The 14,620-nt window shown below is 40.0% G+C and overlaps 1 protein-coding gene across 2 annotated transcripts in view; it reads left to right on the top strand.

Moving 5' to 3' along the window:
- Positions 1–13,280, top strand: part of MIMS1 (mitochondrial inner membrane scaffold 1) — a 31,477-nt gene extending 18,197 nt beyond the window's left edge. For both annotated transcript variants that reach the window (XM_073331685.2, XM_073331686.2), the window contains 3 exons: positions 5,895–6,386; positions 9,346–9,457; positions 12,148–13,280. In XM_073331685.2, the coding sequence (XP_073187786.1) occupies positions 5,926–6,386; positions 9,346–9,457; positions 12,148–12,447 (873 nt within the window). In that variant the 5' untranslated portion in view covers positions 5,895–5,925 and the 3' untranslated portion in view covers positions 12,448–13,280. The remainder of the gene's footprint in view (positions 1–5,894; positions 6,387–9,345; positions 9,458–12,147) is intronic.
- The last annotated feature ends 1,340 nt before the right edge of the window (positions 13,281–14,620 follow it).

Raw genomic sequence — 14,620 nt, 5'->3', positions numbered from 1 at the left:
CAACTTACCTAGCCAAGTGGAAGAGATTCACGATTTGATGCTTGCGGAGTCGTATTGCTCCAACACAATTGTCAGTCCCCTTTATCTTATCAGTATCCTTTTAACTACCTCCTAAAGTTGAAACAGCACAGCTTGTCTCGCTCCTTGATAAAGGCTCACCTGGCTGCATCTCAGCTTTTCACCCAGGAGAGCATGGACGCACCATCTTCACTAACTAATCGGTGCGGCAGTTCTTCAAGTGGTTAGACAGATTATATTCTCATATTCACCGGTCCACTGCCGCTTGGGACCTTAACTTGGTACTCTCAAGGCTGATGGGACCCCCTAGCTATGTGCTCAGTCCTCTACCTTTCCTACAGGGTGGCCTTTTTGGTTGCAATAACATCAGCCAGAAGGGCGTCCAAGCTCAAGGCTCTCACATCCGACCCTCTGTATACCATTTTCTACAAAGATAAGGTGCAACTGTGACCCCACCCGGTGTTCCTTCCGAGGCTGGTCTTGAGTTTCCATGCCAATCAAGATATATTCCTTCAGGTCTTTTTCCTGAAACCCCATGCCAATAGCCACGAGCAGGGGCTCCATTTCCTGGATGTGCGCCATGCATTGGCTTTTTACAATGAACAAACTAAACCATTCCGTAAGTCGAACCAGCTGTTTGTTCCTGTGGCGGACAGGATGAAAGGCCTCCCAGTGTCCACACAAAGGATATCGTCGTGGATCACATCCTGTATCTGAGTTTGCTACTACCTCACTAAGGTCCCTGCCCCCACTCTGACTGCACACTCCACTAGAGCTCAGGTTTCTTTGGTGGCCTTTCTGGCCCAGGTACCAATCCAGGAGATATGTAGAGCACCTACGCGGTCTTTGGTCCACACCTTCACTTCATATTAAGCCAGTACTCCAGGGATGATGCAGTGTTAGGCAGGGCTGAGCTTCAATCAGTGATTCCATAAACTCCGATCCCACCTCCTGGTAAGGCTTGGGAGTCAACTAATTGGAATCGATATGAGCAAGCACTCGAAGAAGAAAAACGGTTACTCGCCTTCTCTTAAATCTTGTTCTTCAAGACGTGTTGCTCATATCCAGTCCAAACCCACCCGCCTTCCCTTCTGTCGGAGTATCCGGCAAGAAGGAACTGGAGAGGCGGCGGGTCGTCAGGGCCCTATATGCAGCGCCCTGAGGGCGCAACTCCAGGGGGCTTCAGAGCTGACCCATGCTGCTAGGGGAAAACCCTTCCAGCGAACTGTGTGCACAGCGTGCGCACACCTAATTGGAATGGATATGAGCACATCTCAAAGAACAACAGTTACAAGAAGGTGAGTAACCTTTTTTTTTTTTTTTTTTAAGTTTACACTTGGTCCTTCCAACCCGTTCCACCCCCGCCAATCAAATTATTCATGTTTTAAGTTGCCCTACGTTGAAAAATTCACTTAGACACAACTTTCTCTACCATCAGTTCCTAATAAAATCAATTCAGAGTCTATGCTACATTGTATACACTTCATTTATTAAATTACATTACTTTCATTTTCCTTCTCTCTACCATGCGGTCTAAGTACATGCACAGTGATTTCCTGTCTCACATGGGGGAATTGGATAGAGGCGTCCTCTCTAGCTGGTCATAACCTCTCAGAAGTCTCTTCACTTCCCACACATTGATGAGGCTCTCTTCCTTGCTCTCAGATTTGGAAAACACAGAAGCACCTATGAAACAAGACAGATATCTCAGAAGCCCAGGCCTTGTCATGAGATATGTTAACCTTTCATTCTTCCAAATGCTCCGTAGTCATTCTGCAGCTACTCAGGTTATAGTTAAACAGTTCTTTCTCCTATCCATGTGTGACGTTGCACTCTATATGATTTTAGGAAAATATGCTAATGAGTGTGAATATAATGTAATTAGAATGTGCTTCATGCAAAAGGCCTCTTGTAAGGTATCATTACAAAACTTATAATCTACTGCAGTGGTCCCCAACCTTTCTGCGGGAATAGCACAATACTATTCCCAGACACCCCGCCGCTGAAATGCCGCCGAGAAGTGGCAGCAGAAGGAAGCGTCACCGCCGCAACGCCACTGAGAAACAGCAGTGCTTCTCGGTGGCATTTCAGTGGGCGGTTCTCCACTGGCTGCGCTCAGCGGCGGCATTTCGGTGGCGTGGTGTCCTGCGGGCGCACACAACTGCCCCAGTGGGCGCCATGTTGGGGACCCCCGATCTACTGAGTGTGGTCATCCTATTTGTATGTATCATTCTTGTATTTGAAACTAGAAATATGAAATCTGAGGGCCTATTGTAATTATGCAAAGTGTGGGCCATTAATGGTGGTTTGGAATTTTGATGGCTCCCATCAGCCAGGACAATTGACTGAGGATGGGAATTCATAAGGTGGGAATTCTTTGTCACTCTCTTGGTTTCCATTTAAAAGGAGGGGTGGAAACCAAGAGAGGGACAAAGAATTCCCGCCTTATGCAAAAGATATATAAGGGGGTGGAACAGAACAAAGGGGGCTGCAGTCATGAGAAGTCCCCTAGCTTCCATTAGAGCTGGAACAAGGGCTGTACTAGGGGAAAGGATTGTGCCCAGACTAGGAAGGCATCCAGTCTGTGAAAGGAACTTATCGAAAGATCTCTGAGGGTGAAATTTTATCTGTGTTCAGTTTTATTACTGTATTAGGCTTAGACTTGCGTGTTCCATTTTATTTTGCTTGGTAATTCACTTTGTTCTGACTGTTACTACTTGGAATCACTTAAATCCTACTTTCTGTATTTAATAAAATCACTTTTTACTTATTATTTAACCCAGGTATGTATTAATACCTGGGGGGACAAATAGCTGTGCATCTCTCTCTATCAGTGTTATAGAGGGCGAACAATTTAAAGCTTATACAGAATAAACTCATATACAGGGCAAAACGGATTTATTTGGGGTTTGGACCCCATTGGGAGTTGAGCAGCTGAGCGTTAAAGAAAGGAACGCTTCTTAAGGTGCTTTCAGTTAAGCTTGAAGTTTATGGGACATGGTTCAGACCTGGGTCTGTGTTTGTGGCCTGCAAGCGTGTCTGGCACAAGGCAGGGCTCTGGAGTCCCAAGCTGGCAGGGAAAGCAGGGGCAGAAGTAGTCTTGGCACCTCAGTTGGCAGCGCCAGGGGGGTTTCTGTGATCCAACCTGTCACACCATGTGTTTTAGCAAAAGGCTTGATAAGCCAGAGAAGCAGAAAGTAAGCCAATTCTCCCAGACAACCCTGACACCATATGTGTTTATAGTAGTTTTGGGAGCAAAAGTTCCATTTTTTCATTGCCTAAACCAGAGGTGAATTTCTACATATCCTGGCATCAGGGATGCATGGGTCCATCAATGACTTCTATATAATTTGGGATCCCCAAAGGTTCAAAAGTCATCACTAACCTCCTGTGCATTGCCAAGCTTAATGACCCAGGACAGCAACACCCTCGCAGCCAACAATGTGTACCGCCATGACCAACAAACCTGAAAGTGGATTTACCAACTAGACTGGTTAGTTACTGACTGGTAGCAGCTGGGCATTGCAAGCTTCCCAATGGCAATGACCGCATGCTTCTGCACGCTGAGTGGGCCTCATTGGTATTTCACCACTGCAACTCTAGGACGAGCTTTGCACAATTTTCCAAGAGAGCAGCCTTCCATATCCTGAAGTTCTGCAGTCAAACATCCTAGCTCCGCAGCAGTGTCCTGTCATACCAGTTAGTGCTCATTAGCTGAACCCAGAAGTGGCACTCTACTCTGTGACACCAGCCTAAGAAAATACTTAGAAATAACTGCCCAATTTCATCGTCGGCCTCCTCCAATAGCTGTTTCTGTACAGTATTGTGGTGGTGGTCTGTCTGTTTTGCCACAGACCTGAATGTTGGCCAGTATATCGGGAGCATCCTGTCTGTATGTAGGATGGTCAAGATCATGGTGCTCAGTAGTGCTTCCTCCACGCTGCCTGAGAGCAGTTAATAAAATTTGTTTGAAACCAACAGTTTTGAAAATGGTATTGGCTAGCGATAAGCAAATGAATTTTGCAAAATTATGGAAGGAATCATAGGAGTTTGACCTGACGGCCCAGAATTTCAGAAGGTATCCCATAATCCACCAGGAGAAACAACGTATAATGGTTTGATATTAGCAGCAGAACGTTCTTGGGATACCTGCCCAGAATGCTGTGCACTTTTTAAGGAAAAGCACAGTGTTTTGTGGATGCTATGATTCACACAGGGAAGTCACAGCTTCTTTAGACAAAGCAGTGTGGACTTACTCTTTTGGTTTAATTATACCTGTGTATACTGCAAAAGGTGAGAAAACATGTAGACAGTATTCCAATATGAATGCCTTTTTTTTTTTTTTTTTTTTAAAGTTTAACTTATGTCACTTGGGATAAACTTTAAACTCCCTACTGAAAAAAGCCACTCTTGTACCAGAATAAGTGTGTCTCCTGAGTAAACCGTTCCTGTGTAGACAACCCTCAGATTGATGAAAAATCCTTTCCCCTCTTAAATTGCAGTCTTGTAATGTCTGTTTCCCTGATTCTCTATTCATCAGAGTCTTTAGTGTACACAAGAATTGTATTTCTAGGGTCAAGAACCTTCCAAGTCTTTCATTCTATTATACACCCATACAGTAGCAAAAGGCCCATGCCCAATTTTTTGTGTGCTACCAAGTCTTCCATTTACATCATGAAGTCTTTCTTAGCAAGCTAAAAAATGTTAACTTTGCACCTCAACTACCAAATACAGAATACAGCCAAAGTTGGGTGGGTTTTTTTGTTTTTGTTTGTTTTTTAAACAAGTCAAATCTAAATGGAGACAGCGATGTACAATTAAATGCCACTGGTTTTCTAATGTGGGTTGAGACTGTTCATGGGATTTAAAATTCTAAGTGCTATCAGTGGCAGATTTGAAAGGTAAGTGGAGCAGCAACTGACTTAACCAGCATTAACCTGAGTAAAATTAAGGTAGAGGTCCCCATTCAGCTGGGCTATAACGTGCTACATTATGTAAATGAAAGGAAATAGTTAAAATTTCACTTATTGCCCTAAAACTTGCAATTTTTGTGAATAACATGACATTGGAATCTATGTGTACTATTTGAAATTATCTTCGTGTTTGTTTTGTGTGTGAGTGTGTGTGAGCTGTCAGCTGGTCTTACTGAACTTTCAGAAATACTCACTAGGCATTTAAAATGCAAAGTTCATCTGGGTTATATATAGTTCGAAAAATTCTGAATTACAGTGTAACTACTAATACTTCATCATGTTAATTGAAATCCAACAGTGACACACACCACTTCTCAGCACAGATTCAACAGCAGCATTCCATTGTTAGGTCTGGAATTACGAAAATGTCATTGGTTTAACAAAAAACAAAAAATAATTTTTACTATTTTAGTACAAAGTAATGTAGATCATTAAAACTAAACTCCATTATCAATACATTATTTGATCCAGTATCACTATAGTATTAATGGTTTTCCTCATTCTAATAAAGCGCGCCATACAGTCATTAGAGCAAATCAGTGAGGCTGTGATATATTTATGTCAGCTAAAAGGATCACTCTGTTACACATAAAGCATTAGAATGAGCATTTTCAGTGTGAGGAAGATAATTTAACAGCACACTTTTTTCAGAATATTAAATACATGAGCATTAAGATGATTTGGGTAATAACTGCAAAACTTTTCAGTTTCTTGAGTAAAGAAGGAAACCGCTTTAGTTGCTATCCACTTAAGTATGATACTTTTTTATTCTTCTAACCCTTGAAAGTATCCTCAGATTTTAAAGTCACATTGAAGAAGTTGCAGATTAATCTTTTGAAATACCATTATTATGGCCATTCTTAATTTAGAGAAATCAACTTTTTTCTTGTTTGCTTTCCCTAGGAACTGTAGCAAGCTCTCATCAGTCATCAGAATGCAAAGGAATTTAATACAGACTGTGTTTCAGCTGGCACATCGGACATGTTTGGTACCACATCGCACTGGTTTCCTTCAACACTTAAATGGGAAACCAGTCTTGCCTCAGACTGGATGCAAAGTGGTTTTGGCATTGGGCCCTGAAAAACAGTGTCTCCATGCATCTGCTACACTGTATCTCTCAAAGGAAGGAAAGTCATTGGATGTATTTTCATCCCAACCAGAAGGCACTCACCACAAAGAACAAAAGGAAGAAAACCCTTTGAAACCAGCTAGTGATATACCCCAGGGGACCCCTGTAGAATCAAGTTCTTTAGAGCCTGATCCATTACAAGACAAATCAATTAGTCTCTTTCAGAGGTTCAAGAGAACTTTTAAACAGTATGGAAAAGTTATGATTCCAGTGCATCTGTTGACTTCCAGTGTATGGTTTGGATCCTTTTACTACGCAGCCATGAAGTAAGTTACTGATTTGTTACAAGATCATTATTGCTGTGAATCTGAGACAAATATATATAAGACCATCTGCAATATGGATCTTATTATGTGTCAGAAATTACCCAACTTACTCCATCAGCAAAAGGAGACTCCATGTCTTTAGTACTAAAGCCCAAGATTGTTAATGAAAGTCTGTCTATACCAAATACTTTATCTTCATTTGGAAGGAATGTAATTGTCACCAAAATAAAACAATGCACACATCATAGGTCCCGGCTTTCTCCGGGCGCAGGGGGTGCTCAACCCCCTGCTCCACCCCAGGTCTCCCTGTATGGTTGCGCTGTCTGCTAAGCCACAAAGCCAGCCATTTCACATGTTACCTTTTAAATATAGTTCCCTCCCACCCCCCATCTTTGTGTTCAGAAGCTTTTTGTGAGAGGGACACAAAGCCTTTGAAGAATTCTTTGATCCTTTACTATCTTCTTTATCTTCCATCCTCCAGTAGGAACTGGGAACCAAAACTTCCAGTTTCACCACGTGTTTGGTGGTCTAGGTTAGACCCATTAGTAGAAACTTAAGAAAATGTGTCATTTGCTTCTATTCCTCCCAAGAAACTAGTTTTATCACTGAGATTAGTTATCATCTCTCTCCCCATACTTCTCCAAAACAATGTGGTGGATGAAAATGTATAGTATGGTGACGCTTTGTTTCTGGGGTTTTATTTAAACTAATTCTTTTCTTTTTTGGACCCTCACAAAAGCACTGGGAGTGTCAGGTGTGCATGGAGTATGCAGCACTTACTAATACACTCCAGTCCTTATTTGCAATGCCCGTGCTATTTCAGGTCTGGACATCATTTGAACAGACTGCCAGACATACATACATGTTTGCATATGAGCTCTGGATACCATCAATCATCCTGCTTTTTCTGTTTTTCTTGTTAGTATTTGTACATCTTGTAATAAAACTAATGTATCAACGCTCCACAACATCTACTCTCGTCTAGCCACACTAGATCTAATGTGAAATTGCTGGATCCCAAAGACTTACAATGGTGTGTTTCTGTTTTGGAAACTCACCTTGACTGGAATAAGCAATATTCATGTCAGCTACAAGATCAGTTTAGATTAGAGGGAGGTTTTATTAGTCTGTGACTTTTGTTGAATTTGAGTAATTGTTTATCTCTGGACTGTGCATGTTGCATATTTAATAATAGAAGACATGAAACAATGATAGTTTGTGGCTGGAAGGATGGGCCTTTGACATCAGAATGCATTATGACACAAGTGTTTGTTTTAGTTTCTCTAACCAGCTGGCATAATTGCCCTTTCTAGGAGCTATAGATCCAAATGTCATTCTAAATTTAGCCCATCTCAGAGTAATAAAGGTCCCAAGCTATTAAAATATTTTGCTTTGGATGGATCTAAGTTGATGCTCACATCCAGACATTTTAGACTGAGTACAGTGTAGCTAGTTTGTCTGAGTCTTTAGTTAGCAGTTAAAACAAACGTTTGACAAATGGACACAGATGAAAACATTTAATTAGAAACTAGTGAGAAGCAGAGCCTCAGTATATCATACTAGAAAAGCAGAACATTCTTGAGGTGAAAAGTAAGTTGGATCATGAATAATAGTTGCATAGGGCTAAATTATTCAAGTCTGAAGTTATTTATCAACAAATTTAAAAGGGGCAGTGTCAACATATTTAGGCCCATCTTAGTTTTCTAATCTGAGTCTTCTAATACTTAGTAGTTAACATTTTAATGTTTAACGCTGAAAAAAGCCACTTTCTTTTACAGAGCAAGAGTTTGGTAACACACTATTTCCAGTACTGTATTTATTCCTTCTGATACTGATAATGCACAGCATAAGGACTAAAACGCTAAAATAGTTTAGAGAAGTTGAAAATTTTGCTGACTACGATAGCATACTACTTATAGAACATCCTGTACAGGTAATCTTAAGGCTTTCAGTGACGCTGGCAAAACTAAATGTTAGAACAATAGTTCTAAATATCGGAGAATCCATTTCTTGTATAATTAATTGCATATACTCCCATTGGCTGGGAACGGCGAACCGTGGCCATTGGGAACTGCAGGGGGCCGTGCCTGCAGATAGTCAACGTCAGCAAAATGTCTTGCCCACCACTGGTTTAATGCCTCTGGAGAGGAAATGTGAGGGACTGGAACCAAGATACCTCGTTATGGGGGTAGGCTGCAAATTAATCTTAAAACAAACAAGTATATTGTGTTCTCTGTCTCCATCTCTTAAGGCTTGTCTTCACTGTGGGGTAAGTTGACCTAAGTTACGCTACTCCAGCTACGTGAAAACGTAGCTGGAGTCAACATAGCTTAGGTCGACTTACCCCGGTGTCTTCACTGCACTGCGTCGATGGGAGACGCTCTCTGGTCGACTTCCCTTACTCTTCTTGGAGAGCTGGAGTACCCGAGTCGACTAGAGAGCATTCTGCCATCGATTTAGTAGGTCTTCACTCGACCCGCTAAATTGATCCCTGCTGCATCGATTGTGATGACCGGCACTTAGTGAAGACCAGCACTTAGATTGAAGCTGGTTCTCAGTTCTCATACGAACAGAGCCTTCACAGTTTATATCAATATGACTTTTTGTCTTTGCACCAGTGTATCTACTTACCTCCAAATATACTAAATAGGGACAGAAGCAGTTTGATTAAGCAGTATCTCAAACCATCAGGTCTAATTTATTACTTTCATTTCTTCAAATAATGTAAAAATCTTGTTTGTTTACATGTTATACAAACATACCAGAAAATCTATTTAAAAACGAGCATGTTGCTTAGATTAAGAAATGCTTTGCTGAATGAAACTACCATTTTGAAATATAACTTTTTACCATTAAATCTAATAATGAAGAGAAATGATTTTTTTAGTACAATTTACAAGTTTTAATGATCCTTTCAAACATCTTCCCATTTTTATGTATATCTTTTTTTCTTTGATAGAGGAGTGAATGTCGTTCCTTTCCTAGAGTTCATTGGCATACCAGAAAGCATTGTAAGCATTCTGAAAAACTCTCAGAGTGGATATGCATTAACTGCATATGCAATGTATAAGGTAGGTACCATTATAGTTAATTGGTTCTGACGTCGCCCAGTGGTCTAAATAATTCTATTAGATCAGAAAAAATTAGCGCTGTTCTCCCTCTTAATGGTTTAGACTTTTTAAAATGAAAGTTTTAAACCTAAATATTCACATTACTCAGGTTAAAAGGGTCATCATAGTGCTTTTAAGCACCTTTGCATCGCAAGAAAATATTCCTAAACTGGTATTTTTTGTTGTTGAATGGCTGTTTGGTGTTCCCTAGAAGTGGTGACAATCCAATGTAATACCTCTGTTTTCCCTGTACGTAACTCACACAGCCAGAGCATGACAGTTTAAATGCTTTGAGTTCTTCAGGTGACAGTGCAATTTTTTTTTCTACTGAATGTTTTCGTTTAGTACTTATGCTTTCGTCACTGACTTAGTTGGGATTTAATTGTCCAATTGTCCTAATACAGTACTTAAAGATCAGATTATGTAGATCTAAACCCAGAATAAAATATCCAAAATCTGTTTGCTTTGAACAAAGCACTACGGTGCTTTGAACGTGTAAAGTATTGTACAAGAGCTAAGTATTAACATCTTTATTTGTGATACGTTGTCCTTTTGTTGTGCATATATCTGATTGTTTTAATGCGCTTTACTAGTTATGTATCTAACTTTTATCCTGAGTAAAGTGGTGATGAAGTAAAGGCACAGACACTTGCCCATTTAAACAGTTTAGTATACTGGTGCCTATAGAAAGTCAATGGATGTATGCATTTAAAATATAAAGATTTTATAATAAACACAACCTATTCTTGGATTGGTATATAGTATATATGTGTACTATTGTCCGGAGATTTGGCTGTGCCAAGTATATGTACATTTCTTGCATTGAGTCCAATCCTGCTTCCATTGAAATGGAGGGCAGTAGGATCAAGTCTGATGTAAATTTAAGGGCCATGTTTTAAAAAATACTCATCTCCTATCTAGGTCCATAAATGCAGGTGACATTATGAAAATCTGGCCCTGTACCTACTCAGAGTTGACTTATTATTTAACATCAGGTGGTGGTGTCTTGAGGCCAACCACATCCAGGCCCCATTTTGCTAGTCACTTGTGCAGACATATTTAAAAGATAATTCCTGCCCCCAAATAATTTATAATCTAAAATTGTGTGCTAGTAATCTTTTCTGAGGATCTTTGCTTTTTGGAAAAGAATATTAATTTGACCAACTTTATCCCTTCCCGTTACATTTCCTGCCTCCTCTGTAGATGCTCACGTTGTGGGGTAACTGCCAAGTTCTCCCAGTATTCTTCATTTTTGGATATTGGGTTAATATTTCCCTGTAAAGTAAATACCCTTTTTAACAAGACGGTTTCATTTAACTATTAACTAGAGGCTAGATGTCATAGAATCCCAGAAGGTGGTATAGAATGTATAAGTATTAAAGGGGTTTTCTAAACAATTTTTATAAACAGTTGCCACTGGTTTGATAATTCTATTTAGTAAGCAGGAGTCCCTTTTAATTATACATAATCAGGGGCCTGGTTTGATGCAGACTAGGACTGATTCTGCTTTGTTGCTAGAAAACAGTAGAAAATACAGTTTACGTTCAGTACTAACTTATCTTTGCTATTGTAAACTTTATGAAAAATGAATTGGCATTTAATCTTACATCACCTTTAAAATATTTGTTTTGAGTGTTTTCTTGTAATGAAACAGATTCTTTCAGTCCTACTTTGCGTGCTGGGTTATCAGATCATCCTGGTGGCTGCTTGCCATTTGCTTTCTTTTATTTTTGTTTTGTTTAAATGGTATTTAAAATATTTTTAGGAACTTGCTCTTTTGTTACTGGGTGCAGTGACTGTCAATAACAAGATAAATTATGACTTCTTAAGCCCAAACAGAAAACCTATCTGTCTTATTCCACACCAGTGTCTAGCCGTAGTAAAAGTGACTGGCCTTCAAAGCTTCTGTCAAGTCTTATAGCATTGTTTAGTATTTTCCAGTAAGGAGCAATTAACCAAAGTGAGATTATTTTAAAGTGAGAGACAGATTCAGAGAGTATTTATAAGTAGCTAAAGAGCTGCCAAACCTTCAGCTCTCGCTGAATTAGGAATTAGTATTTGTCCTCCCACTTTTATTTCATGATGATATATCATTATGTGGAGATCAGAGCTGGGAACAAAGATTTGGGTAGGAGAAGAAAAGGAGCAATAAAGGATGAGAGATTAGACAGCACAATCCAGAGGGTTCATTTAGACCTTGTTTTCACTATAGCTTTGTCTACACTGGTACTTTTGTCAGTAAAACTTTTCTGTCAGAGGGTGAAAAAACACATCTCTGACCAACAAGTTTCACCAACAAAGTACCGGTATGGACTTTCTTGGGCAAACTGGTTGTGATGTTAAACAGCTGCTGTATTTCATCCCAGAAGTGATACATCTCAGGGGTGCATGCAGTTATGCCTCATTGGTATATCTCTTCAAACCTGTAATACTTGGGATACTTCAAATGAAAGTGTGTGTATGTGAGAGAGAAAGTGCCTTTCTGAAGAATTCCCTTCAGAATGGGTTAATTTATTTCCTTATAACTGGAGCTCCTTTTTTTAAAAGTTGGAGTTGACCAATATAAGCTTTTTACAAAAATGGAGAAATTTTGTAAAGAATATCCAATCCCATTTACACATAATTTTGATACTTTTTTGGTTTCCTTTAAGATTGCAACTCCTGCCAGATACACTGTAACTTTAGGAGGAACATCCATTACTGTCAAGTATCTTCGTAAGCATGGCTACATGTCCACGCCCCCTCCGGTAACGGAATACCTACAGGATAGAATGGAAGAAACAAAAGAGCGTCTCTCAGGTAAAATGGAGGAAACCAGGGACATGATTAGTGAAAAAATGGAAGAAACAAAGGATAGAATAACAGAGAAGATGGAAGAAACAAAGGATAGGATAACAGAAAAAATACAAGAAACCAAAGATAAAGTTTCATTTAAAAAAAGAAAAGAATAAGAAAATGCTCAGCTTTGGTTGTGCAAAACATTATGCAATTTAACCCTTTGGAGCATCTGGATATGGACTTTCTGCTGAGCTTTCATTTGGCTGGGTGGAGAATATCAGTGTTGGAAGGATTAAAGATTTTTGTAAATTCTTTAATGCTAAAGTTCTTTTAAAAAGAAAAAAAAGAGAAAATGAATCGAGTATTAAAAATTTATATGTGCAATGGCAACAGTGGTGGTCAGTTTTTTGTAAGTCGAGATGCTTCTCTAAGATCCATAATATTATTCTGGCCGTCAGCTGGGAACCAGCATTGTGTCAGACTGGTTCCTCCATTCCCTGGGAATACAGATTTCTTTTTGAGAGAAAGGAGTCCTCTCCTTTTCAGTCATATATTATATATGCAGTGATCTCTCTCTAACCACTGACATTTCAACTCTGAGGCAAACCGTTACCACTGATGCTGCAAGTGAGTGAACTAATGGGCCAGATCCTTAGCTAGCGTAAAATGTCATAGCTACACTGGCTTCAGTTGAGTTAAAACAGCTTACGCAAGTTGGGGATCTGGATCTTTGTTTTAAAAAATGTCTTTAAACTTTCAAAAGCCTTTCAACTGAAAATTATAGTAAGATGAGTTAATTACAGTAGCCATGTATACTTTTGTTTTTATATAAAGTTGAATTACAATTGAGAATGTTATAGGATTGAATAAAATGTACTGACTGTAACTGCATATGGACTAAAGCATAACTGATTCATTTTCATCCAGAATTATGCTGTAATTTACTGAAGGTGTTCCGCTTTGTACTAGCTTGCAATAATAAAGATGAAAGGGAGATAAGTCTGCACCTACTGATGGCATATAGTGATAATTTTTAAAAATATAGTGGTGGGCCCAAATGTTGCTCACTTACTTGAGAATTTTCACGGATGTCATTAGGACTGATAACACAAATAAGCAGGAATCTTATCAGACACTTAAAACGAGTTCCCCTACACACTCTTCTGGTTTCAGATTAACCTAAAATTGCTCATTGGAGTAAGGGTTTATGCACTGTTCCTGATCATCATACCAGGTCTGTTGCTGCAACTGTATAAAATCTGACTATCGAGGCACCATCATTTCATGACTCATTTGGCCAAAATCTATATCGAAGCAAGAGAGGGGAGTGAATTTTTTCTGTGTGGTGTGGGCTTCTCCATTATTTCTGTTAAAAGTATCACTTTGGAGCAAGAAGATGGCCTCCACTACTTCTTTCACAAAGGTTTGTTTTTTAGGGGGAGAAGAAAAGAGAGCAACGTTGCAGGATTGACTGGGGGTCAAGGAGCAAAGAGCAGCTCTAGTTTAATCCAATGTCAGTTCGCTTTTGCTTTGTTTTATGGTTCTGGTAATATAAGTGTTCTGTAAACAGTGCTGTCATGATTTCAATCTGCCAAACACATTCAGCCACGTTCTATGTCTGCTTAAAGTGTAATTTAAACCTTCTTGTGCCAGGGCAAAGCAGAGTCCCCTAGAATAACAGAGGGGACAGTAACTCCATTTATGACAATGTTATTTGGTGGGACAAGTGTCCCAGCCTGTCCATGAAGGTAGACTCCCAACTGGCAGAAAACCCAGGTATCATGAACTTTTCCAGGACAGGCCACATTGTCGTCCATAAATCAGCTTCTGTGTTCCACAAGGGCCTACATAACAATGGAGTAGGACCCTTTGCAGTTTGTCCTTATGTGCTCTTTGAGGAGGGCAAACTGTGGGCACATCAGTGGCCCCAGTACAGCTTGGAACTCCATTCTCAAAACCAGCAATTCCATCAGGGATACTGTTTTTGTCCACCACCTGTGGGTAAAGCAGGTACCTGATTGTGACAAACCTCTGCCACCAGTTGATTTTTCAAACACCAGCCTGGTTAGGAGTGGCCTTGTACCAGTCTGGGGTAGCACATTTCCTGAGAGTTATAGCAATCCGCTTCTGGAGTGACATGTTGGCTCTCATGCATGTGTTGATACTGGAAGCTTGGGGTAAGTGGCTCAAAAAGCTCCAGGGATGTAACTTTCATCACCAAAAGTTACGAAGTCATTTTTGGTCATCCCATGTCTGCTTGACTATGTGATCCCACCAGTCTGTGCTTGTGGCCCTGCTCCAGAAGGAGCAGTCTACATAGGGGCCACCAGTAGCTGTCCCCAGCGG

This window comes from Lepidochelys kempii, chromosome 2 (genome assembly GCF_965140285.1).
Source record: "Lepidochelys kempii isolate rLepKem1 chromosome 2, rLepKem1.hap1, whole genome shotgun sequence".
NCBI lineage: Eukaryota > Metazoa > Chordata > Testudines > Cheloniidae > Lepidochelys > Lepidochelys kempii.
The sequence above is the reverse complement of the archived record's forward strand: the minus strand, read 5'-3'. Positions and strand labels throughout refer to the sequence as shown.